Source organism: Ranitomeya imitator, chromosome 1 (genome assembly GCF_032444005.1).
Source record: "Ranitomeya imitator isolate aRanImi1 chromosome 1, aRanImi1.pri, whole genome shotgun sequence".
Taxonomy (NCBI): Eukaryota; Metazoa; Chordata; class Amphibia; order Anura; family Dendrobatidae; genus Ranitomeya; species Ranitomeya imitator.
This window is the reverse complement of record NC_091282.1, coordinates 247,358,200-247,384,049: the sequence shown is the minus strand read 5'-3', so window position 1 is coordinate 247,384,049 and position 25,850 is coordinate 247,358,200. Positions and strand designations below refer to the sequence as shown.

At 43.8% G+C, this 25,850-nt stretch overlaps 1 protein-coding gene across 1 annotated transcript in view; it reads left to right on the top strand.

Annotated features, from left to right (window-relative positions):
- Positions 1-7,032: 7,032 nt before the first annotated feature.
- Positions 7,033-25,850, top strand: part of RAD9B (RAD9 checkpoint clamp component B) — a 110,655-nt gene continuing 91,837 nt past the window's right edge. Inside the window, exons 1-5 of the mRNA XM_069747266.1 lie at positions 7,033-7,063; positions 12,838-12,908; positions 18,240-18,389; positions 18,749-18,863; positions 22,127-22,226. Coding sequence (XP_069603367.1) covers positions 7,033-7,063; positions 12,838-12,908; positions 18,240-18,389; positions 18,749-18,863; positions 22,127-22,226 — 467 coding nt within the window. The remainder of the gene's footprint in view (positions 7,064-12,837; positions 12,909-18,239; positions 18,390-18,748; positions 18,864-22,126; positions 22,227-25,850) is intronic.

The following is a 25,850-nucleotide window of genomic DNA, read 5'->3' as shown; positions in this document are numbered from 1 at the left end:
ACCAGTTTTGGGTCATATGGGCGGAGTTTTCGGGTGTTTGATTCACCCTTTCCTTACAATCTGGCTGCATGCTGGCCGCAATATTGGATTGAAGTTCATTCTCTGTCCTCCGTAGTACATGCCTGCGCAAGGCAAGATTGTCTTGTGCAAGCGTGTACTACGGAGGACAGAAAATGAACTTCAATCCAATATTTCGGCCAGCATGCAGCCAGTGGGTAAGGAAAGGGTGAATCAAACACCCGAAAACTCCGCCCTTATGACCCAAAACTGGTCCCGCCAAATTCAGGTGACAGGTGCCCTTTAACCCCTTCAAGACCTTGCCCTTTTCCATTTCTGCGTTCTCGTTTTTTGCTCCCCTCCTTCCCAGAGCCATAACTTTTTTATTTTTCTGTCAATATGGCCATGTGAGATCTTGTTTTGTGCGGGACAAGTTGTATTTTTGAACGACATCATTGGTTTTAGCATGTTGTATACTAGAAAACGGGAAAAAAATTCCAAGTGCAGTGAAATTGCAAAAAAAAGTGCAATCCCACACTTGTTTTCTGTTTGGCTTTTTTGTTAAGTTTTCTAAATGCTAAAACTGACCTGCCATTGTGATTCTCAAGGTCATTACGAGTTCATACACCTAACATGTCTAGGTTTTGTTTTATTTGAGTGGTAATAAAAAATGCCAAACTTTGCTGAAAAAAAAAAAAGCGCCATTTTCCGATACCTGTAGCGTCTCCATTTTTTGTGATCTGGGGTTGGGTGAGGGCTTATTTTTTGCATGCCAAGCTGATGTTTTTAGTGATACCATTTTGGTGCAGATACATTCTTTTGATCGCCCGTTATTGCATTTAAATGCAATGTCGCGGCAACCAAAAAAACGTATTTCTGGCGTTTTGAATTTTTTTCTCACTACACCGTTTAGCGATCAGGTTAATGCTCTTTTTTATTGATAGATCGAGCGATTCTGAACACGGAGATACCAAATATGTGTAGGTTTGATTTTTTTTTTTTTTTTAATTGTTTTATTTTGAATGGGGTGAAAGGGGGGTGATTTAAACTTTTCTATTTTTTTATTTTCTTGATATTTATTTAAACTTTTTTTTTTTTTTTTTTTTACTTTTGCATGCTTCAATAGCCTCCATGGGAAGCTAGAAGCTGGCATAGCCTGATCGCCTCTGCTACATAGGAGCGATCATCAGATCGCTGCTATGTAGCTGAATTCCAGGCTTGCTATGAGCGCCGACAACAGGGTGGCGCTCACAGCAAGCCGGCATCAGTAACCATAGAGGTCTCAAGGAGACCTCTGGTTACTATGCCGACACATCGCTGACCCCCGATCATATGACGGGGGTTGGCGATGCGAGCATTTCCAGCAGCGCAGCCGGAAGCTCCGGTTAAATGCCGTTGTCAGCGTTTGACAGCGGTATTTAACTAGTTAATAGCGGCGGGTGAATGGCGATTTCACCCGCCGCTATTGCGGGCACATGTCAGCTGTTCAAAACAGCTGACATGTCCCGGCTTTGATGTGGGCTCACCGCCGGAGCCCACATCAAAGCAGGGGATCCGACCTGCGCAGTAATAGTACGGCGGAGCTCGGTAAGGGATTAAAGAAGTTGTTCACTACGTGACAACTCCTTGTCATACTCCACGATTGGCCCCGATAAAATAAAAAAGCCTATACTCCCCTCCAGTGCTGGCGCTATTCCAGCTGTGTAGGCACTCGCTCTCCCCGGGGCTCCAGTGCGGTGATGTGACACATGAGCCCAGCGCCCAATCACCGCTGGCGTCACTGTCTCCACCTTCAGACAGATTGAACATGAAGAGGAAGTTCGGGTTGCAGCTGTAGCAATATGTTATATGTTCATGTGGCCTCTAGGGGTCTCACTACTTTTATGTGTGTTCTATATTCTTTGTTTGGAACTTGTTGGATGTTGTTGTACTCGGAATTCATGTAATGGAGGTTGAGACATGATGTGAATAAAGAGCCTGGAGATACTCACAGAGTGTGATTTATGACAGGATTCATCAAACAGAACATGGTGGCAGCCGGGCACAGAACCTGCAAATTCTTAGAGCTTATATGAGGCTGGAACTGCACAGATCACTGCAACTGTAAGTACAGATTCCCTGACAGTACAGAAAAATGGAGACTGGTCTGAAGCCCCCTCAGAGACTGGATGTCACTTCATGTAATCTGTCCCAGACTTGGAGACATTGGAAGGAAGAGTTTAGGCTACGTTCACATTAGCGTTGCGCGCCGGTGCGTCGGCGACGCAACGCTCGACGCACAAAAAACGCACACAAAAACGCTGCGTTTTGCGACGCGTGCGTCGTTTTTTGATGAAAATCGGACGCACGAAAAATGCAACTTGTTGCATTTTCTTGCGTCCGACGCTAGCGTCGGAAACGACGCACGTGTCGAAAAACGCAACCAAAAAAACGCACGCGTCACCTATGTTAAACATAGGGGCGCGTCGCCACTGCGTCGCCGACGCAACAGCGACACACATTAGCGGAACGCTAATGTGAACGTAGCCTTACACTGTATGTGGATCTGACTGTGGGCCCCACTGATGACAAACGGAAAGTAAAGCTGTTTTATTACCTAATTGGGGAAAATGGCAGAGAATTACCCCACACCTTGCTCCCAGACACAGACAACCTCCTCCTAGCAGACATTGTGCAGGCATTTGATAAACACTGTGACCCAAAGAAGAATGAGACAGTGGAAAGATATAAGTTTTTCACAAGACATCAGGAGGATGGTGAAAATGTGGACAGATATCTGACAGAGCTGAGGAGACTTGCAGAAACATGTGGCTTTGGAGAGATCAGGGACAGTCTAATCAAGGACAGAATGGTGTGTGGCATAAAGGACAGTCATCTCAAAGAAAGATTACTGAGAGAGGAAGGCATGACTTTAGAGAAATGTATGCAAATCTGCAGGGCTGCTGAGCTCACAAAGCACAGCCTGAAGATGATGGCAGGCACCAGTGAGAATGATGATGACAAGGTACATGCAGTATCTATGAAAGGAAAGACAGGACCAGACTACCCTATAAACACTGTCCACTGCAAGTATTGTGGGAAAAGACATGAGAGAGACAAAACCAAGTGTCCAGCATATGGGGAAACCTGCAGGTCATGTGGCAAGAAGAATCATTCCTCTGCTGTCTGCAGGCAAGGAAGAGGCAAACAGTACAGACAGCTCCACACTGTGACACCAGACACTGACAGTGCAGAGGACATTACATGGCTACAAATGCAGTCTACAACAGAGAAAGTCAATGTAGTCGAGCAGTCAGTAGTGAAGGATGCCAAGCAGCTTTATGCAACATTCTTGTTGGATGAGAAGCCCATTAGATTTCAGCTGGATTGTGGAGCAAGCTGCAATGTAATTTCATTTGATCTGCTAAACAAACAGGTTTCTATTGAGCCAACTGACAAGGTACTGGTGATGTACAACAAAAGTGTTCTGAAACCAATGGGGACATGTAAGCTAAAAATACGAAACCCATGTAACAGAAAGAGTTATAGAGTTGAATTTACCGTGTTACGGGGTGGTAACCATGTACCATTACTGGGAGTAAAAGCAGTTCAGGCAATGGACTTAATAAAAGTACAGTCTCAGAACATTATGTCTGTTGAAGTTGCCCAGGATATACAAAATCCAAAACTAAATGCAGAGCACAACTTGGACATGCAGAGTATGCTGATGTATTTGAAGGTGATGGATGTTTTGAAGGTAAATATAGGCTAGAAATTGACAACACAGTGCAGCCCACCAGATTACCTACAAGAAGAGTGCCTGTAGCGTCAATGCAACCGCTGAAAGTAGAACTGCAAGATCTACAGAGAAGAGGCATGATAGCACCAGTCCATAAGAGCACAGATTGGATCAGCAGTTTGGTCATAGTGCAGAAACCATCGGGCAAGTTAAGAATATGTATTGATCCTAAGCCACTCAACAAGGCGCTGAAACGAAATCATTACCCAATGCCAACATTAGATGATGTTCTACCAGATTTATCAAAGGCTAAAATATTTTCTGTATGTGATGTAAAAAATGGATTCTGGCATGTGGCCCTGACTGAAGATTCAAGTTTATTGACAACATTTTCTTCACCATTTGGACGCTTTAAATGGCTGAAAATGCCCATGGGACTAAAACCTGCTCCAGAGATATTCCAGCAGAAATTGATGCAGGCTTTGGAAGGACTTACTGGAGTGAAGACAATAGCGGATGATATCCTAGTAGTGGGAGAAGGTGAAAATATGGAATCGGCAATCAAGGATCACGATCAGAAGATGATACAATTTTTGTACAGATGCAGAGAAAAAAACATAAAGCTGAATTTGGACAAATTCAAATTGAAAATGACAGAAGTGGCCTATATTGGTCATCGACTGACTTCAACTGGGGTCAAAGTGGATCCTGAAAAGGTGAGAGCAATACAAGATTTGCCCACCCCTACTGATGTTTCTAGAGTACAACGATTTTTGGGCATGGTGAATTATCTCTCAAAATTTTGCAGACATCTGTCAGACATGTGTGAGCCACGGAGACAGCTAACCCACAAAGATGTGCGCTGGGAATGGACAGAAAGCCAGGAGACTGCTTTCCGAGCAGTAAAGAATGCCATTGCAGATACAGCAACCCTAAAGTATTTCGATCCAGATCGAGAACTGGTGGTACAATGTGATGCTTCGGAAAAAGGCCTTGGAGCCACATTAATGCAGAACAAACAGCCAATTACATTTGCAAGCAGAGCCCTTACAACAACAGAGCAGGGATATGCACAGATTGAGAAGGAACTACTGGCTGTGGTATTTGGGATGGAGAAGTTTCACCAGTACACCTACGGTCGACGGGTAACAGTGCAGTCGGATCACAAACCATTGGAGAGCATTACAAAGAAACCATTACTAAATGCCCCAAAGAGACTACAGCGCATGCTGTTGCAACTTCAGAAATATGATGTTGACATCGGGTACTGTCCAGGAAGAGACTTACTGATTGCAGATACGCTAAGCAGAGCTTACCTTCCTATCACAAATGATGAGGAGGAAGACATTGAAACCATCAATATGTGTAACTACCTTGCAGTGTCAAAAGAAAAGGTCAAGCAAATCCAGACTTGTACAGAGAAGGATAAAAGTCTCCAGAGTTTAAAGACTGTCATCTTGCAGGGCTGGCCAAAATACAAACAGCATGCTCGGAGGGAAGTCTCACCATTCTTCCACATAAGAGATGAATTGTCAGTGCAGCAAGGAATCATCTTTAAAGGAGACAGGGCAGTTATACCTGAAGTTCTCAGAAGAGGCATATTGAAGACATTGCACTCTTCTCACTTAGGCATGGAAGGATGCCTACGTCGTGCACGAGAATCAGTTTATTGGCCAGGAATGAATGACCACATAAAAAATTACATAGCACAATGTGAAATATGTGCATCCTGCAATGATAAGCAACCAAAGGAGACATTGCAACCTCATGAAATTCCACATAGGCCTTGGTCAAAAATAGGAACAGACTTGTTCACATGGAATGACAAAGAATACCTGATTACAGTGGACTATTTCTCTAACTTCTGGGAGGTTGATTTGGTGCAGGACACAAGGGCGAGAACAGTGATTAAAAAACTCAAGGCCCATTTTGCCAGGTATGGCATTCCAGATATCGTTTTCTCTAACAATGCGGCACAGTTTACGTTGGAAGAATTCAAAACTTTCAGTAAGAAATGGGAATTTGAACACCAGACGTCTTCTCCAAGATATCCTCAGAGTAATGGGAAAGCAGAGTCAGCAGTAAAAACGGCCAAAAGACTCATGCAGAAAGCAAACCAGGCGGGTGCTGATGTATATCTGTCTATACTGGATCATAGAAACACACCCACCCAAGGCCTAGACAGCAGTCCGGCACAGAGGCTCATGAGTAGGCGTACAAAGACACTAGTACCAACTGCGTGTCCTCTGTTAGAGCCAAAGCTGCTGGGAAACATCGAAGCTAAATTACAGAAGAATCAAGCTAGGCAAGCTTTCTATTACAATAAATCTGCAAAGGATCTGCCGGAGCTCCAGAGAAATGACAACATTCGGCTGCAGCCAAGCACCACATTTGACAAACACTGGCAAAGGTTGTCCAGAAACTGGGACCGCGGTCTTACGAAATTCTAACAGACGACGGAAGAAGACTAAGGAGGAATCGAAGATATTTGAGGAAAACGCAAGAAAGAGATGATTCATGGCCTTTTGAACAGTATCCAGACACCCAAGACAACGAGGCAGCAAGTACAAGTCAGGCACCAACAGTGACAGCTGACCATCAGGGTGAGGACTCTGGCCAGAGACAGACAATATCAGAAGAACTACCAGATGTACCAGATGTAGAAAGTGACACATCTTATATTACCAGAGCTGGCAGAATTAGCAAAAAGCCGGCGCACCTCAAAGATTATATCTAACTGGACGTACTAGGTTAATTTCTAACTTTGTCATAGTATACATTAGTTTAGTATCTTTTATTGTTCCTCTAGTTAAAAGAGAAAGGATGTAGCAATATGTTATATGTTCATGTGGCCTCTAGGGGTCTCACTACTTTTATGTGTGTTCTATATTCTTTGTTTGGAACTTGTTGGATGTTGTTGTACTCGGAATTCATGTAATGGAGGTTGAGACATGATGTGAATAAAGAGCCTGGAGATACTCACAGAGTGTGATTTATGACAGGATTCATCAAACAGAACAGCAGCTGATCCCCGACTTTCTCTTCATTTTCAATTTGTCCGAAGGCAGAGACAGTGATACTGTGTGAATGGCGCCGGCACGGGAGGCGAGTATAACTTTTTTATTTTATCGAGACCAAGCGTGGGGAGTGAGAAGGCGTTGTCCTAGTTGTGGATAATCCCTAAGGTTCAACTTTTTTTTTTTTTTTTGCAACATTCCAACACTATGTTATTGAGTTTCAACCACAATAAAGTAGTTCACATTTGTGCCTATAGAAGATGTGGTGTTGCTGTGTAACCACAATCATCCCATGTCACCATGACAGAAGCCCCCTTCTACAAAAAAAAAGGTAAGTATGTGATATACATTTTGATGTGGTCCCTTTTTGTACCAGGGCTGTGGAGTAGGTAAGCCAAACCTCCGACTCCTCAGTTTCCATGACTCCGACTCCACCAAAATGGGCTCCGACTTCTTGACTCCGACTCCACAGCCCTGCTTTGTACACCCTGTTCTGTATAGCTAGAGAAAATACCTTACATCTGCAACCTTTACAGAAAGTAATACAGGAAAAAGTGAAATATAAATGTTGCTCACCACAGAATCTCTGTTTAACCCCTTAGTGACAGAGCCAATTTGGTACTTAATGACCGAGCCAATTTTTACAATTCTGACCACTGTCACTTTATGAGGTTATAACTCTGGAACGCTTCAACGGATCCCGCTGATTCTGAGATTGTTTTTTCGTGACATATTGTACTTCATGTTAGTGGTAACATTTCTTCGATATTACTTGCGATTATTTATGAAAAAAACGGAAATATGGCGAAAATTTTTAAAATTTTGCAATTTTCAAACTTTGTATTTTTATGCCCTTAAATCAGAGAGATATGTCACAAAAAATAGTTAATAAATAACATTTCCCACATGGCTACTTTACATCAGCACAATTTTGGAAACAAAATTTAGTTGACCAGCTCATTTTTACAACACCTTTTTTTTTTAGGGACCACATCACATTTGAAGTCATTTTGAGGGGTCTATATGATAGAAAATAACGAAGTGTGACCATTCTAAAAAATACACCCCTCAAGGTTCTCAAAACCACATTCAAGAAGTTTATTAACCCTTTAGGTGCTTCACAGGAACTGAAACAATGTGGAAGGAAAAAATGAACATTTAACTTTCTTTTGCAAACATTTTAATTCAGAACCATTTTTTTTATTTTCACAAGTGTAAAAACAGAAATGTAACCATAAATTTTGTTATGCAATTTCTCCTGAATACGCCAATACTCCATATTTGGGGGTAAACCACTGTTTGGGCGCACCGCAGAACTTGGAAGTGAAGGAGCGCCATTTGACTTTTTCAATGCAGAATTAGCTGGAATTGAGATTCGACGCCATGTCGCGTTTGGAGAGCCCCTGATGTGCCTAAACAGTGGAAACCCCCCACAAGTGAGACCATTTTGGAAACTAGACCCCTTAAGGAACTTATCTAGATGTGTGGTGAGCACTTTGAACCCCCATGTGCTTCACAGAAGTTTATAACGTTGAGCCGTGAAAATAAAAAATCGCATTTTTTCTACAAAAAGGATCTTTTTGCCCCCAAATTTTTATTTTCACAAGGGTAACAGGAGAAATTAGACCACAAAAGTTGTAGTGCAATTTCTCCTGAGTACGTCGATACCCAATATGTGGGGGTAAACCACTGTTTGGGCGCACCGCAGAGCTTGGAAGAGAAGGAGTGCCGTTTTACTTTTTCAATGTAGAATTGTCTGGAATTGAGATTGGACGCCATGTCGCGTTTGGAGAGCCCCTGATGTGCCTAAACAGTGGAAACCCCCCCACAAGTGACCCCATTTTGGAAACTAGACCCCCCATGGAACTTATCTAGATGTGTGGTGAGAACTTTGAATGCCCAAGTACTTCACAGAAGTTTAGAATGCAGTCGTGAAAATAAAAAATATTTTTTTTTCCACAAAAAAGATATTGTAGCCCCCACGTTTTTATTTTCACAAGGGTAACAGGAGAAATTGGACCGCAATAGTTGTTGTCCAATTTATCCCGAGTACACTGATGTGCCATATGTGGGGGTAAACCACTGTTTGGGCGCACGGCAGAGCTCGGAAGGGAAGGAGCGCTGTTTTGGAATGCAGACTTTGATAGAATGGTCTGTGGGCGTTATGTTGCGATTGCAGAGCCCCTGATGTACCTAAACAGTAGTAACCCCCACAAGTGACCCCATTTTGGAAACTAGACCCCCCAAGGAACTTATCTAGATGTGTGGTGAGAACTTTGAATGCCCAAGTGCTTCACAGAAGTTTAGAATGCAGAGTCGTGAAAATAAAAAAATATTTTTTTTTCCACAAAAAAGATTTTGTAGCCCCCAAGTTTTTATTTTCACAAGGGTAACAGGAGAAATTGGACCCCAGAAGTTGTTGTCCAATTTATCCCGAGTATGCTGATGCCCCATATGTGGGGGTACACCACTGTTTGGGCGCACGGCAGAGCTCAGAAGGGAGGGAGCACCATTTGACTTTTTGAGCGCAAAATTGGCTGTCGTGTTTGGAGACCCCCTGATGCAACTAAACAGTGGAAACCCCCCAATTCTAGCTCCAACCCTAACCCCAACACACCCCTAACCCTAATCCCAACCCGATCCATAATCCTAATCACTAACCCTAACGATAATCACAACCCTTACCCCAAAACAACCCTAATGTCAACCCTAACCATAACCCTAATCAAAACCCTAAATCCAACACACCCCTAATCCTAATCTCAACCCTAACCTCAAACCTAACCCTAATCCCAATACATCCCTAATCACAACCCTAACTTTAACCCTAATCCCAAACCTAATCCCAAGCGTAACCCTAATGCCAACCCTCACCCTAATACCAACCCTAATCCTAACCCTAATCCCAACTCTAGCCCTAACTTTAACCCTAACCCTAGCCCTAAGGCTACTTTCACACTTGCGTCGTTTGGCATCCGTCGCAATCCGTCGTTTTGGACAAGAAACGGATCCTGCAAGTGTGCCCGCAGGATGCGTTTTTTGCCCATAGACTTGTATTGCCGATGGATCGTGACGGATGGCCACACGTCGCGTCCGTCGTGCCCTGGATCAGTTGTGTTTTGGCGGACCGTCAGCACAAAAAAAGTTCAATGTAATGTTTTTCTGTACGTCGCATCCGCCATTTCTGACCGCGCATGCGTGGCCGTAACTCCGCCCCCTCCTCCCCAGGACATAGATTGGGCAGCGGATGCGTTGAAAAACTACATCCGCTGCCCACGTTGTGCACAATTTTCACAACGTGCGTCGGTATGTCGGGCCGACGCATTGCGACGGCCCCCTACCGACGTAAGTGTGAAAGAACCCTAACCCTGAATTTAGCCCCAACCCTAACCCTAAATTTAGCCCCAACCCTAGCCCTAACCCTAACTCTACCCCTAGCCCTAACCCTAGCCCTAGTCCTAACCCTAGCCCTAATTTTAGCCCCAACTGCTCTTCTCCTGTCGGCCGGCAGATGGCGGGCGCACTGCGCATGCGCCCGCCATTTTCTTTTCCCCGGCAGCCAGGAGGAGCAGCAGGAGGATCCAGGGACACCGGTTAGTATAATAGGGTCCCCGAATCCCCCAATTTCTCTGTCCTCTGATGTGCGATCACATCAGAGGACAGAGAATTACACTTTGATTTTTTTTTTTTTTTTTTGCGGTCGCCGGTAAACTGTTAATTACCGGCGATCGCAAAACAGGGGTCGGTAAAACCGACCCCGATCATGTTCTTTGGGGTCTCGGCTACCCCCGGCAGCCGAGACCCCAAAGATTCCCCCGGTTCCGGCCGGCGGGCGCACTGCGCATGCGCCTGCCATTTTGAAGATGGCGGTGCCCACCGGGAGCCACGAGGAGCACCGGGGTAGATAGGTGAGTATCGGGGGGCTATCTGGGACCCCTTTTCTCTGTCCTCTGATGTGCGATCACATCGGAGGACAGAGAAATTAAAAAGAAATCGCGTTTTGTTTTTTTTTGCGATCGCCGGTAAACGGTTAATTACCGACGATCGCAAATGCGGGGTCGGTAAAAAAAAACCCCGAATCATGTTCTCTGGGGTCTCGGCTACCCCTGGCAGCCGAGACCCCAGAGAAAATCCGACTCTGGGGGGCGCTATTTACTTTTTCCACAGCGCCGTTAATTAACGGCGCTGTGGTTTAAGTACCCTTAGCGGCCGCCGTTAAAAGGCGTGTCGGCGGTCGCTAAGGGGTTAATCTCCGCCCTCAGGTACATGTTTAATTGTCAAAACTATAGCTCCATTATTGGAGTGCCCCATGAACACAGTGCTTCTACCAATCTTGTGTCTCACAAAACTATATAGGAAGTATCAGCTGGGCAGCCAAAAAGTAGTCACGTGCATGTAATTGTTCTGTCAGTGTTAAAGGAAACCTGTCAGCAAAATAAATGCTAATTATGTGCAGACATAGCTGTTTGGGGGGGGGGGGGGATACCATGACAGAGAGAGGTCAGAATATTGCATCATCTGGCTACACATGCACCTGCATTGGATGATCTGCTTTGCCTTCCAAATAGCTATGAAGATTTCCCTTGTTCTGGTTTTGCAAAGGTTAAGTGGTGTAGATTTCTCTTGCTCTGTTGTTGCAAGGGTTAAACAGTTGTTTGTCTCCTAGAGGTCTTGGTCCTGAGTTCTCAACTGTTCTGACTTTTCCACTCCCCTCTGGTATAAATGCTTACCTCTTAGGCTATGTGCACACGTTGCGTATTCTCTGCGGATCTGCAGCATTTTTTGCGGTGCAGAAACGCTGCAGATCCGCAATTGATTTACAGTACAATGTAAATCAATGAGAAGAAGTAGCATGTCACTTCTTTTTTGTGAATCTGCAGCGTTTTTGTACCCATTCCATTATAGAAAACCGCAGGGGTAAAAAACGCCGCAAATCTGCAAGAAAACCGCAGGAAAAACGCCCAAAAAACGCTGCGGAACCGCACAAAAAACTCGACAAATCCGCAGGTGCGTTTTCTGTCAGGAGAGGCAGAATCCGCACCAGAAATTCCTAAGCCTAATCCGCAACATGTGCACATAGCCTTAGGCTGCCGTCACACTAGCAGTATTTAGTCAGTATTTTACATCAGTATTTGTAAGCGAAAACCAGGAGTGGAACAAATAGAGGAAAAGTATAATAGAAACATATGCACCACTTCTGCATTTATCTCCCACTCCTGGTTTTGGCTTACAAATACTGATGTAAAATACTGACCAAATACTGCTAGTGTGACGGCAGCCTTAGTAGTTGCCAGTGATGGCTTGCTATACCTTGGAGTTGATGTCAGAGCTGCCAGACCAACGCTGGTCTTGATGAATCGGGACTACAGTTTCCTGGCTGCTAGTATGACTATTCTTGCTTGATTGACATCCTTCTGGACACAGCTAGTGATGGCATAAAATGTGCAGTTGGAAATCAAAGAAGTTGGTCAATGTGCTAAGAACCCTGACATTGTGACTCGTCACCACCCCAGCACTGTCCAGTTGTCTTTTTAAAAAATAAATAAAGTATTTTTATTTAAAATTTTCAACAGTTTTTAAACCAGCATAATGCATAATCAAAAACCATGTTGAATAAAGAAGATGCATAGAGGGGAACGAGAAGGGAAGGGGGGAGAGAGGAGGAAAGATGAGCACAAAACAATCGGCACCTACTGGTAAGACATAGAGTGAAAGCATTTCTCTTTGGATGTCATTTCAATCTATACATTTCTACTGCACCTAAAGTACATATGGGTCCAATACCTGGGAGTCCTCGTTATTAAATCAAGCCTAATCTATGTCTCATTAATTCCCCTAGACGTTAGCCCTGACTTGTGCCCGGTTGACTCTTGAGTGGCACACTCTGTAATGACTAGATGCCAGTAGTTTAGACGCCCAGATTCTAGTAATGGGCCTTTAGGATGATATAATGATATGCCTTACGAGTTCTCTGCCAGCTTTACCTAATTAAATTCACAATGCTTACTTGTAAAACATTAAAAAAATATATAACTGTGATGTTTTCTGCATGTTTTGTTTGGTTACTGCAATAACATCAAGCTGTGCTCTTGTCTTTTTTGTTAGTGTTTGGAAAAGCGCTTCACTCTCTTTCACGAATTGGCGATGAGCTGTGGTTTGACCCATTAGAAAAAGGTGTAAGTTATATTTATTCCGCATGAATTTTTCTTTTTGTTTGAAAGATAACTATTATTTCCAAAATTCCTGGTCGATCATAGAGACCCATCAGAAGCTTTTAGTAAATTGTCCTAAGATAATCAGAGCTAAAAGGGGCATAACGCTCTGATGTCTTCCTCTGCCTCTTTAATCCAACGATCAGTAGAGTAATAATAACCTGATAAGTTAATGTAATAGGTCTAAAAAATAAAATGCAAACAGAAAAAAAGCTTCAACATTAACCCTCTGGCCGAGTCATTAACGGTAACCTCACACAAGACCTTTCGTTAAGTGTGGCCTTGCTATGATATAAAAATGTAAAAGGGTTGACTCATGCAGATATGTCATCAAGGAAAGTCTCCATAAGAATTTCTGTCTATGAGCCAGAATGGAGAGGCTTTCTGTATAGGCAGCGCTGGACCTGCGATGCCCATCGGACCCGAACCGGGACCACCCCTGGGTGAGTATAATGTAACTTGTTTTTCTTATCTTTCAGGTTACATCAGGGGGCTTATCTACAGCATTACAAAATGCTGTAGATAAGCCCCTGATGGCGGTGGCCACAGTTTATAGGGCCAAAATGAGGTGACAGATTCCCTTTAAATCTGGATTAAATGGGTTGTCTGGTCTCAGAAGAAAAGTCTGCAGTCATTATATGTGACTGCAGACTGCTGAATCATGACAGTGTGAGGTGCATCGCTAGATTTGGCAGTCTGCAGTCACACAGAGTGACAGCAGACTTTTCTTCCTGGGCCAGACAACTCCTTTAACCGCTTAACAACCAGTGGTATTTCAGTTTTTGGAATTTCCATTTTTTGTTCCCCTTCTTCCCAAAACCATAACTTTTTTTATTTTTCCGTAAATATGGCCATGTGAGGGCTTGTGTTTTGTGAGACAATTTGTACTTTTGAACGACACCATTGGTTTTAACATATAGTGTACTGAAAAAAATTCCAAGTTCGGAGAAATTGCAAAAAAAAAGTGCAATTCCACAGTTGGTTGTTTTTTTTTTACCATGTTCACTAAATGCTAAAACTGACCTGTCATTTTGATTCTCCAAGTTATTACGAGTTCATAGACACCAAACATGTCTAGGTTCTTTTTTATTTAACTGGTGAAACAAAATCCAAAATTTGTAAAAAAAAAAAAAAAAATGGCGCCATTTCCTGAGACCTGCAGCATCTCCATTTTTCATGATGTGGGGCTGAGGGACCGCTTATTTTTGCTCGCCAAGCTGACATTTTTATTTATACCATTTTGTAGATCTATCTTTTGATCGGCCGTTTTTGCATTTTATTGCAATGTAGTGGCTACCAAAAAACGTAATTTTGTAGTTTTGAATTCTTTTCTTGTTATGCTTTTTAGTGATCAGGTTAATTCTATTTTATATTGATAGATCGGGCAATTCTGAACATGGCAATACCAAATATTTGTATATTTTATTTTTTGTTATTTTATTTAGAAGGGGGGATGAACTTTTATATATTTTATTTTTTTATATTTTGAAAACATTTTTTTTTACTTTTTGCATGCTTCAATAGTCTTCATGGAAGACCAGAAGCTGCAGTACTTTGATTGCCTCTGCTACACACAGGCGATGATCAGATCGCCTGTGTGTAGCCGAAATGCTCACTTGCTATGAGCGCCGTCCACGGGGCGGCCCTCATAGCAATCTGGAAATTACAACCATAAAGGTCTTCTGCAGATTTCTGGATGTCATGCTGACCAATCGGTGGCCTGCGATCATGTGACGGGGTCACTGATGGGCGGGATTAGCGACTTGCTTTCTGTAAGTGCGAGTTAAATGCCACTGCAGGCACATGTCAGCTTTATAGATCAGCTGTCATGTGACCAGAAAGGTGCGGACTCAGTGCCAGAGCCAGCACCAAACAGGGGGAGTCTGACATGGGCGTACTATTACACCACATGTCGGAAAGTGGTTAAAATTTCTTTGGATTGTTATGCATCTACAATTCAGTCTTTTGTTCAGAGCAATGACAAAATGCAAAAGTGACCAAAACAACAGCCAAAACGGATGAAAACAAAGAAATGGTCTGTGGTCACCCCTTGCAGAACGGCTCCTTTAGGCTCTGTGCCCACGTTGCGGATTCGTGTGCACATTTTTTGCACCGTTTTTGCAAAATCCGCAGGCAAAACGCACTGCGTTTTACCTGTGGATTTACTGCGGATTTCCCCCCGTATTTTGTGTGGATTTCACCTGCGGTTTTACACCTGCAGATTCCTATTGAGGAGCAGGTGTAAAACGCTGCGGAATCTGCACAAAGAATTGACATGCTGCGGAAAATACAACGCAGTGTTTCCGCGTGGTATTTTCCACACCATGGGCACTACGGATTTGGTTTTCCATAGGTTTACATGGTACTCTAAACCGCATGGAAAACAGCTGCGAATCCGCAGCGGCCAATCCACTGCGGATCCGCAGCCAAATCCGCAACGTGTGCACATACCCTTATAGGTAGTGTGGTGCAGTGACCCATGTTTACTGCCAGGGGGCGCTGTGTGTGCTTAAGGATGCGCTTGGAGGCATAATTATGATGGTGAATTAGGGACTGTCATTGTTGTAAATGGCCAGTATGTGTCGCAGAGGTGCTGTGCGCTGTAAACCCAAATGATATAGTTATGCCGGGACTTATAGTTCCACAAGTGTTTGTTGTGTTTACTTATAATCGAGGGCTTATAGGGCTAGTTTGAAGAGCTGGGCGGGTCGAACTAGCCAGACACCACACACATCCCACCTATGGGAGTGGTTACAGCTACATAATGTGACCAGGGTTTGGTCACATGGTTGAGAGTGTATGGACCTGGAAGGTTCAGAGTGCTGGAATAGCCTGTGTGTTGGAATGTCCTGGGATGGACTGGATTCCTGAAAGCACCTGCTGAGAGTGTGAGTCCTGGAATGGTAAGTGTATTGGATTGTCCTGGAGTGGACTGGAGTCCTGGAAGCACCTGGTGAGACCATGGACTGAAGGCTTGTGTGTTGGAAGTGCCTGTGACTGGACTTCCTGAAAAGCGCACAAAGAGGCTGTAGCTGCAGAGTCTGGGATGGCTACTGTGTTGGGGAAGCTACAGTTCCTACTGTGGGTCTGGACTGTCTGAGGTGCCCTGGTCACAAGGACGGTGACCCCAGTGAGGCAGCTTTCCCCTGGGAACCAGCACTGACAGGAGTCAGTGTGTGGAGCCGCAGCTCCCTGTAAGGTAACTCCAGATAACAGGGGGTTACGGGCAGAGACGTATCTGTCGTTGGAACAGACTGTCGGTGGTTAATGTGTTCCGTTGATGTATATAGTGAACTGTAATTAACTGTTTGTGATGCGGTTTATGACATTTAATAAACCGGAATAGACTGCTTATGTGGAGAAACAGTGCCTGAGTGCTTTAATTCCATGCCAAGCGAGTGTCCCCCCAACCCACTCAGGTAGCGCAATCACCACAGTAGTTTTCTTGCTAATTGCCTTTCATTTCTACCTGTTGTCTGTTCCATTTGCACAACAGCAGGAGAAATTGATTCACAATCAGTGTTGCTTCAAAACTGGACAGGCTGATTTCACAGACGTGTGATTGACTTGGAGTTAAATTGTGTTGTTCAGTGTTCCCTTTATTTTTTTCGGCAGTATATACACTGCTCAAATAAATAAAGGGAACACTAAAATCCCACATCCTAGATATCACTGAATGAAAAATTCCAGTTGTAAATCTTTATTCATTACATAGTGGAATGTGTTGAGAACAATAAAACCTAAAAATGATCAACGTAAATCACAACTAATATCGCACGGAAGTCTGGAGTTGGAATGATGGAAAATGAAGTTACAGGTTGATCCAACTTCAGTGGAAATGCCTCAAGACAAGGAAATTATGCTCAGTAGTGTGTGTGGCCTCCACGTGCCTGTATGCCCTCCCTACAATGCCTGTGCATGCTCCTGATGAGGCGGCGGATGGTCTCCTGAGGGATCTCCTCCCAGACCTGGAGTAAAGCATCCGCCAACTCCTGGACAGTCTGTGGTCTGTTGGTGGATGGTGCGAGACATGATGTCCCAGATGTGTTCAATCGTATTCAGGTCTGGAGAATGGGCGGGCCAGTCCATAGCTTCAATGCCTTCATCATGCAGGAACTGCTGACACACTCCAGCCACATGAGGTCTGGCATTGTCCTGCATTAGGAGGAACCCAGGGCCAACCGCACCAGCATATGGTCTCACAAGGGGTCTGAGGATCTCACCTCGGTACCTAATGGCAGTCAGGCTACATCTGGCGAACCCATGGAGGGCTGTGCGGCCCTCCAAAGAAATGTCACCCCACACCACTACTGACCCACTGCCAAACCGGTCATGCTGAAGGATGTTGCAGGCAGCAGATTGCGCCCCATGGTGTCTCCAGACTCTGTCACGTCTGTCACACGTGCTCAGTGTGAACCTGCATCTGTGAAGAGCACAGGGCACCAGTAGCGAATTGGCCAATCCTGGTGTTCTGTGGCAAGTGCCAATCGTCCTGTACGGTGTTGGGCTGTGAGCACAATCCCCATCTGTGGACGTCGGGCACTCAGACCATCCTCCTAGAGTTGGTTTCTAACCGTTTGTGCAGACACATGCACATTTGTAACCTGCTGGAGGTCATTTTGCAGGGCTCTGGCAGTGCTCCTCCTTTTTCTCCTTGCACAAAGGCTGAGGTAGCGGTCCTGCTGCTGGGTTGTTGCCCTCTTACGGCCCCCTCCACATCTCCTGGTGTACTGGCCTGTCTCCTGGTAGCGCCTCCAGCCTCTGGACACTACGCTGACAGACATAGCAAACCTTCTTGCCACAGCTCGCATTGATGTGCCATCCTGGATGAGCTGCACTACCTGAGCAACTTGTGTGGCTTGTAGAGTCCTTCTCATGCTACCACGAGTGTAAAAGCACAACCAACAGTCAAAAGTGACCAAAACATCAGCCAGAAAGCATTGGTACTGAGATGTGGTCTGTGGTCCCCACCTGCAGAACCACTCCTTTATTAAGTGTGTCTTGATAATTGCCAATAATTTCCATCTGTTGTCTATTCCATTTGCACAACAGCATGTGAAATTGATTGTCAAACAGTGTCGCTTCCTAAGTGGACAGTTTGATTTCACAGAAGTTTGACTTCCTTGAAGTTATATTCTGCTGTTTAAGTGTTCCCTTTATTTTTTTGAGCAGTGTATTTTGTGTTTTTACCTTGGGTTTTTAACCTAACATTTTCCTCTCTGGGCCCGACTGTATAATATCTATTGCTAGGACTGCTGCTTGTTATTATTATTATTATTATACGTTTTTTCTCAGCTTGCCTTACGAACAGTGGGTACTTCTAGATCAGCGTATGCCTGCATCTTCTTTTCATCCTTCTTCTTCCATAGCTATCATAAAGCTTTTATTTATGAGCAAGGCCATGGTAATGTTCCTTTGCAACTGAAATGCAAATTCTCAATAAAGGTATGTATTTTTTTTTTTTTCTAAGTATGGAAAAGTGTATTGTGTTAAAAAATTACCAGGCAAAAAAGACCTCTATTATGTGGAATATGTCTTGAATACTGAATACTCATTTGTATGCTTAGTGTAGATTTACCATGTGTATATGTTTTCTTTGCCAAATCTGTTGTACATTTTGTACTTACCATATGTATGGTATATTCTTGCGCCTAACTGGCAATATTTTTAGTGGAAAGTGATTTAACATTTACAGTACAGGTACTATAAAGTATAGTGAATATGTGTACGTGTCAGGATTTTCTCTGAATGGTCATACACTTTGTGCATTGCACTTTCTTATTTATTGCACTCTTTTATTACAGTCAGTTCTTCCTGTGTTTAGATGTTTAAGCACATTGGACAGGAATGTGGAAAAATGCCTTATATACTTGCATTTTGGCTCATGCCACATGGTTTTTCAGTTGTTCTACAAGAATGGTAAGTAAATGGTAATTAAATCATAGTTGTATGTTACATCTCTGGTGCCTCTACTACTCTTACAACATTTTTCATGCTGACTGTATATAGTGAGATACACTCCTTACACCAAGAAGGAAAAGCCGTAGAACCAAATTTTCAAAACATTTCAATTCACTCAGTATTAAGTATGAGCAACATGTGCAGAGATACAAACATTTTCACTCCTTGGCTGCTATCAGATTATTATTGGTTGTCTGAACAGCAGAGTTCTGAATTCACTTTGGTGCACAAATCATCAAGATGCAGTGCTGGCAGCTCCCTTTGCAATTGCAGATTAATAACATCCCAGATGTGCTTGATGGGAGGAGAGTCCGGAGATACTGGAAGTCATGGAAATGTGTGCAGGCCACGCAGATTCCTCACGGTAGCATGAGCAACATGAGGCCTGGCATTGTCATGCTGAAAAATTCTCCTTGAACACTTAGGAGAAATGGTGTACCACTTGTTACACGATTGATCCATTCTGCACCACAAGTGAAATTTGATGTCACATACCAAGTCAACAATATCAAACAGTGTCTACATAGACCATCAGAAGACGTTTGCATGACATTGGGCTATGAGACAGACATTCAGCTATAGATGTTCCATTGATCTAATGCCATCGCACTCAAAGGCTATCATTGTACAAACCAAGATGGCAATCGGGCTGAAATGGAGATCTATCCTCTTCAGTAATGAGTCCCGCTTTTGTTTTGGATGCAGTGATTGGGGACCACAACAACCCCATGAAGAGGTCTTAAAAATGGAACATCATACGTGCCATAGTCCCGGGAGTATGGTGTCAGGTGGCCTAATGTATGGTTGCCGGACCTCCATAGTCTTCATTCTAGGTAAACTAACCGCTCAGCATTACAATGTTTTAATGGTGGTGGAACCAGTGGTATCGCCATTTCTCCAAAGTGTTTCAATGTGCTACCATGGCTTGCAACATCTCTAGGCCTGTTTCCCATGAAGTACATCTGAAACATCATGCTGAACCCTAGTGCTGAGCCGTTTGTCAGTCAGTGCCGAGGGCATGGTTACAGCTAGCTTTCTCTATGCACTGAACAGTAACTGAAATTGTTCTGGCCACACCCCTATGACTGAAAGCCTGAGGCTGCTGGAGTGAATAAAGTTAACTTCCTCCCAGCAATGGAGCTCTCAGTGCTGTGGCCAGTGCATGATGTCAGAATGCTATATCCTGCAGATTAACAGCATTTTTTAAATAACAGGTTCCCTTTAATGTATCTAATATGATGATTTTAGGTTGAGGTTAACTCTACATGCAAATTTCACTTCAGAAAAATGACAGTAGCAGAAGGAAATTGACCAGAACTGTCACTCAGACACGTACAGTTAGGGCCAGAAATATTTGGACAGTGACACAAGTTTTGTTATTTTAGCTGTTTACAAAAACATGTTCAGAAATACAATTATATATATAATATGGGCTGAAAGTGCACACTCCCAGCTGCAATATGATAGTTTTCACATCCAAATCGGAGAAAGGGTTTAGGAATCATAGCTCTGTAATGCATAGCGTCCTCTTTTTCAAGGGACCAAAAGTAATTGGACAATGGACTCTAAGGGCTGCAATTAACTCTGAAGGCGTCTCCCTCGTTAACCTGTAATCAATGAAGTAGTTAAAAGGTCAGGGGTGGATTCCAGGTGTGTGGTTTTGCATTTGGAAGCTGTTGCTGTGAGCAGACAACATGCGGTCAAAGGAACTCTCAATTGAGGTGAAGCAGAACATCCTGAGGCTGAAAAAAAAAGAAAAAATCCATCAGAGAGATAGCAGACATGCTTGGAGTAGCAAAATCAACAGTTGGGTACATTCTGAGAAAAAAGGAATTGACTGGTGAGCTTGGGAACTCAAAAAGGCCTGGGCGTCCACGGATGACAACAGTGGTGGATGATCGCCGCATACTTAATTTGGTGAAGAAGAACCCGTTCACAACATCAACTGAAGTCCAGAACACTCTCAGTGAAGTAGGTGTATCTGTCTCTAAGTCAACAGTAAAGAGAAGACTCCATGACAGTAAATACAAAGGGTTCACATCTAGATGCAAACCATTCATCAATACCAAAAATAGACAGGCCAGAGTTAAATTTGCAGAAAAACACCTCAAGAAGCCAGCTCAGTTCTGGAAAAGTATTCTATGGACAGATGAGACAAAGATCAACCTGTACCAGAATGATGGGAAGAAAAAAGTTTGGAGAAGAAAGGGAACGGCACATGATCCAAGGCACACCACATCCTCTGTAAAACATGGTGGAGGCAACGTGATGGCATGGGCATGCATGGCTTTCAATGGCACTGGGTCACTTGTGTTTATTGATGACATAAGAGCAGACAAGAGTAGCCGGATGAATTCTGAAGTGTACCGGGATATACTTTCAGCCCAGATTCAGCCAAATGCTGCAAAGTTGATTGGACGGCGCTTCATAGTACAGATGGAGAATGACCCCAAGCATACAGCCAAAGCTACCCAGGAGTTCATGAGTGCCAAAAAGTGAAACATTCTGCAATGGCCAAGTCAATCTCCAGATCTAAACCCAATTGAGCATGCATTTCACTTGCTCAAATCCAGACTTAAGATGGAAAGACCCACAAACAAGCAAGACCTGAAGGCTGCGGCTGTAAAGGCCTGGCAAAGCATTAAGAAGGAGGAAACCCAGCGTTTGGTGATGTCCATGGGTTCCAGACTTAAGGCAGTGATTGCCTCCAAAGGATTTGCAACAAAATATTGAAAATAAAAATATTTTGTTTGGGTTATGTTTATTTGTCCAATTACTTTTGACCTCTTAAAATGTGGAGTGTTTGTAAAGAAATGTGTACAATTCCTACATTTTCTATCAGATATTTTTGTTCAACCCTTCAAATTAAACGTTACAATCTGCACTTGAATTCTGTTGTAGAGGTTTCATTTCAAATCCAATGTGGTGGCATGCAGAGCCCAACTCGCGAAAATTGTGTCACTGTCCAAATATTTCTGGCCCTAACTGTACCCTTCCCCCAGGAAGTAAGGAGACTGCAGAGCTGTGGTCTGCTCAAGAGACAACATGAGTATATTCTCTTGACATAGGAAATATTTTGGTCTTCTAAATTTTATTCCCTCATGATGTGAAAAATAAATGCCATATGGATGACATACAAATGGCAATACAGATAAAATCTACCTTTACAGTTAACAGTAGAATACAGTACACTGCATTATATAATATATTATTTTTTCAAGGTCTTACTAAAACTTACAACTTGACCTATGAGGACTGTGAACCAATACAAGCCATTTATTCCAAATCTTTATGTCCAAATGTACTAAAGATCCAATCCAGGTATGCTTACCTCACAAATATGCATACTCATTTTTTACTAAGTGTATTTATATCTTAAGTTTATATTTTAATATAATAATTATATAATTTGCTTTTAAAGCACTATTCCAGTGTTCTTTTTATATCAGTGCTGAATTGGTACAACTACCATATTTTTTGGACTATAAGATGCACTTTTCCCCAAAAAAATTTGGGGAGGAAAATGGGGGGGTGCATCTTATAGTCTAAATGCAGGCTTACTTGGGGTTTGCAGCTGTGGTGGATCAGGGTCCCTTCAACAGGGAGTCGTCGCCGGCAAAAGTGTGGTGATGCTGTGGGCCAGTTTCAGTCGTGAGCAGAGCAGAGTACATCATTGGTTTCCCGGCGGCCATTTTCCTGAAGTCGTGGGCCATCAGAGGCGACACGCGCACATATACACGTCGCCTCCAGTGGCCATTTTCCTGAGGCTGTGGGTTTCAGGGAAATGGCTGCCTCCGATGGAGTGTGCACAGATTGAGATATTTGCAACACACTGCTCTGCCTCACCCCTGACACCGTCCCTGCAACATCGCACCACTGGGATTCCCCTCCTCCCAGCCAGGGCCTGCAGCGTTGCCCTGAGGAAGGGACCATGCCTGCTGTGACACCCTCTCCAGCACCGCTGGCCCCCAGGTAAGATAAGTTAAATTCTATTTTCCACTGCCAAAATTTGGGGTGCGTTTTATGGTCCGGTGCATCTTATAATCAGAAAAATATGGTAATATAAGTTACCTAACCCTAGTCTTATGCTTACCAGCTGCCATCTTCAGCTGTTGCCAGCGCTGCTCTTGTCCTGATCCACCATCTCAATTTGTGACTGACTGGAAGTCAGAGATAACTGTAGCAAGTTCTCAGTTTAAAGGTACCTTCACACTGAGCGACTTAACAACGATATCGCTAGCAATCCGTGACATTGCAGCGTCCTGGATAGCGATATCGTTGTGTTTGACACGCAGCAGCGATCTGGATCCTGCTGTGACATCGTTGGTCAGAGCAGAAAGGCCAGAACTTTATTTCGTCACTGGATCTCCCGCAGACATTGCTGAATCGGCGTGTGTGACGCCGATTCAGCGATGTCTTCACTGGTAACCAGGGTAAACATCGGGTTACTAAGCGCAGGGCCGCGCTTAGTAACCCGATGTTTACCCTGGTTACCAGTGTAAATGTAAAAAAAACAAACACTACATACTTACATTCCGGTGTCTGTTGCGTCCCCCGGCGTTCTGCTTCCCTGCACTGACTGAGCGCCGGCTGGCCGTAAAGCACAGCGGTGACATCACCGCTCTGCTTTACGGCTGGCGCTTACACAGTGCAGGGAAGCAGAACGCCGGGGGACAGACACCGGAATGTAAGTATGTAGTGTTTTTATTTTTTTTACATTTACACTGGTAACCAGGGTAAACATCGCGTTACTAAGCGCGGCCCTGCGCTTAGTAACCCGATGTTTACCCTGGTTACCCGGGGACTTCGGTATCGTTGGTCGCTGGAGAGCTGTCTGTGTGACAGCTCTCCAGCGACCACACATCGACACTGCAGCGATCGGCATCGTTGTCTGAGAGCCTTGCTCTGGCCTCATTCTGGCTCTCATAGAATCATAGAATGTTAGAGTTTTATGGGACCTCTAAGGTCATCGTGTCCAATCCTCTGCTCAATGCAGGATTCACTAAACCATCTTAGACAGATGTCTGTACAGCCTCTATTTGAAGACTTATTGAAGGAGAACTCACCACTTCTCTTGACAGCCTGTTCCCCACTCATTGATCCACCCTCACTTGTCAAAAAGTTTTTTCTAATATCTAATCTGTATCTTCTCCCTTTCAGTTTTATGCCATTGCTTCTCATGTTTCCATGTGCAAATGAGAATAATGATGATCCCTCTATACTGTGACTTCCCTTCAGATATTTGTAGATAGCTATTAAGTCTCCTCTAAGCCTTCTTTTTTTAAGCTAAACATTCCCAGATCCTTTAATCGTTCCTCGTATGACATACTTTGCAGTCTGCTTACCATCCCAGTAGCTCTTCGCTGAACTTGCTCCAGTTTTTCAATGTCTTTTTGAAAATGTGATGTCCAGAAATGGACACAGTTTTCCAGATGAGGCCTGACCAAGGAGGACTAGAGGGGGATATTTCTTCACTTAATACATCCTAGAACTGTTTGCCTTTTTTTTCTGCTGCATCACAACATTGACTCATGTGTAGTCTGTGATCAATTAGTATACCCAAGTTTTTTTCACATGTGTTGTTGCTTAGTTCTATTCCTCCCATTCTATAGATGTAATTTTCATTTTTCTTGCCCAGATGTAGAATCTTGCATTTCTCCCTGTTAAATACCATTCTATTAGTCGCTGTCCATTGTTAAAACTTATCTAGGTCCTTCTGAATCCTTTCCCTGTCTTCTCTAGTGTTAGTTATCCCTCCTAGCTTTGCATTGTCTGCAAATTTGATTAGTTTACCTTCAGTTCCTTATCGAGATGATTTATAAAAATGTTGAACAACACTGGGGCCAGGACAGAGCCTTGTGGTACACCACTTGAAAAAATCTTCGAATTGGATGTGCAACCATTTATTACCACTCTTTGAGTACGATCACTGAGCCACTGATATATCCACCTAACCGTAGTCTTGTTACTCCCATACTTGGTCATTTTTTCAATAAGAAAAGTATGAGATACTTTATCAAATGCTTTGCTGAACTAGAGATATACTTTATCTACCGCATTTCCCTGATCCACCCAGTTAGTGATTCCATCATAGAAGGTAATTAGATTCGTCTGTAATGACTTGTTTGCTACAAACCCATGCTGGCTCTGGTTAATTACTGTATTCTTATCCAAGTACTTACAAACATGCTGTTTAATTATTTGTTCAGAGATATTTCCTGGTATAGAGTAAAGGTACCTTCACACATAACGATATTGTTAACGATATCGTTGCTATTTGTGACGTAGCAACGATATCGTTAATGAAATCGTTATGTGTGACAGCGACCAACGATCAGGCCCCTGCTGGGAGATCGTTGGTCGCTGAATAAAGTCCAGAACTTTATTTCGTCGCTGGACTCCCTGGAGACATCGCTGGATCGGCGTGTGTGACACCGATCCAGCGATGTCTTCACTGGTAACCAGGGTAAACATCGGGTAACTAAGCGCAGGGCCGTGCTTAGTAACCCGATGTTTACCCTGGTTACCATGCTAAAAGTAAAAAAAACCAAACACTACATACTTACCTACAGCCGTCTGTCCTCCAGCGCTGTGCTCTGCTCTCCTCCTGTACTGTCTGTGAGCCGGAAAGCAGAGCGGTGACGTCACCGCTCTGCTTTCCGGCTCACAGCCAGTACAGGAGGAGTGCAGAGAAGCAGAGCACAGCGCTGGAGGACAGACGGCTGTAGGTAAGTATGTAGTGTTTGGTTTTTTTTACTTTTAGCATGGTAACCAGGGTAAACATCGGGTTACTAAGCGCGGCCCTGCGCTTAGTTACCCGATGTTTACCCTGGTTACCGGCATCGTTGGTCGCTGGAGAGCGGTCTGTGTGACAGCTCTCCAGCGACCAAACAGCGACGCTGCAGCGATCCGGATCGTTGTCGGTATCGCTGCAGCGTCGCTTAA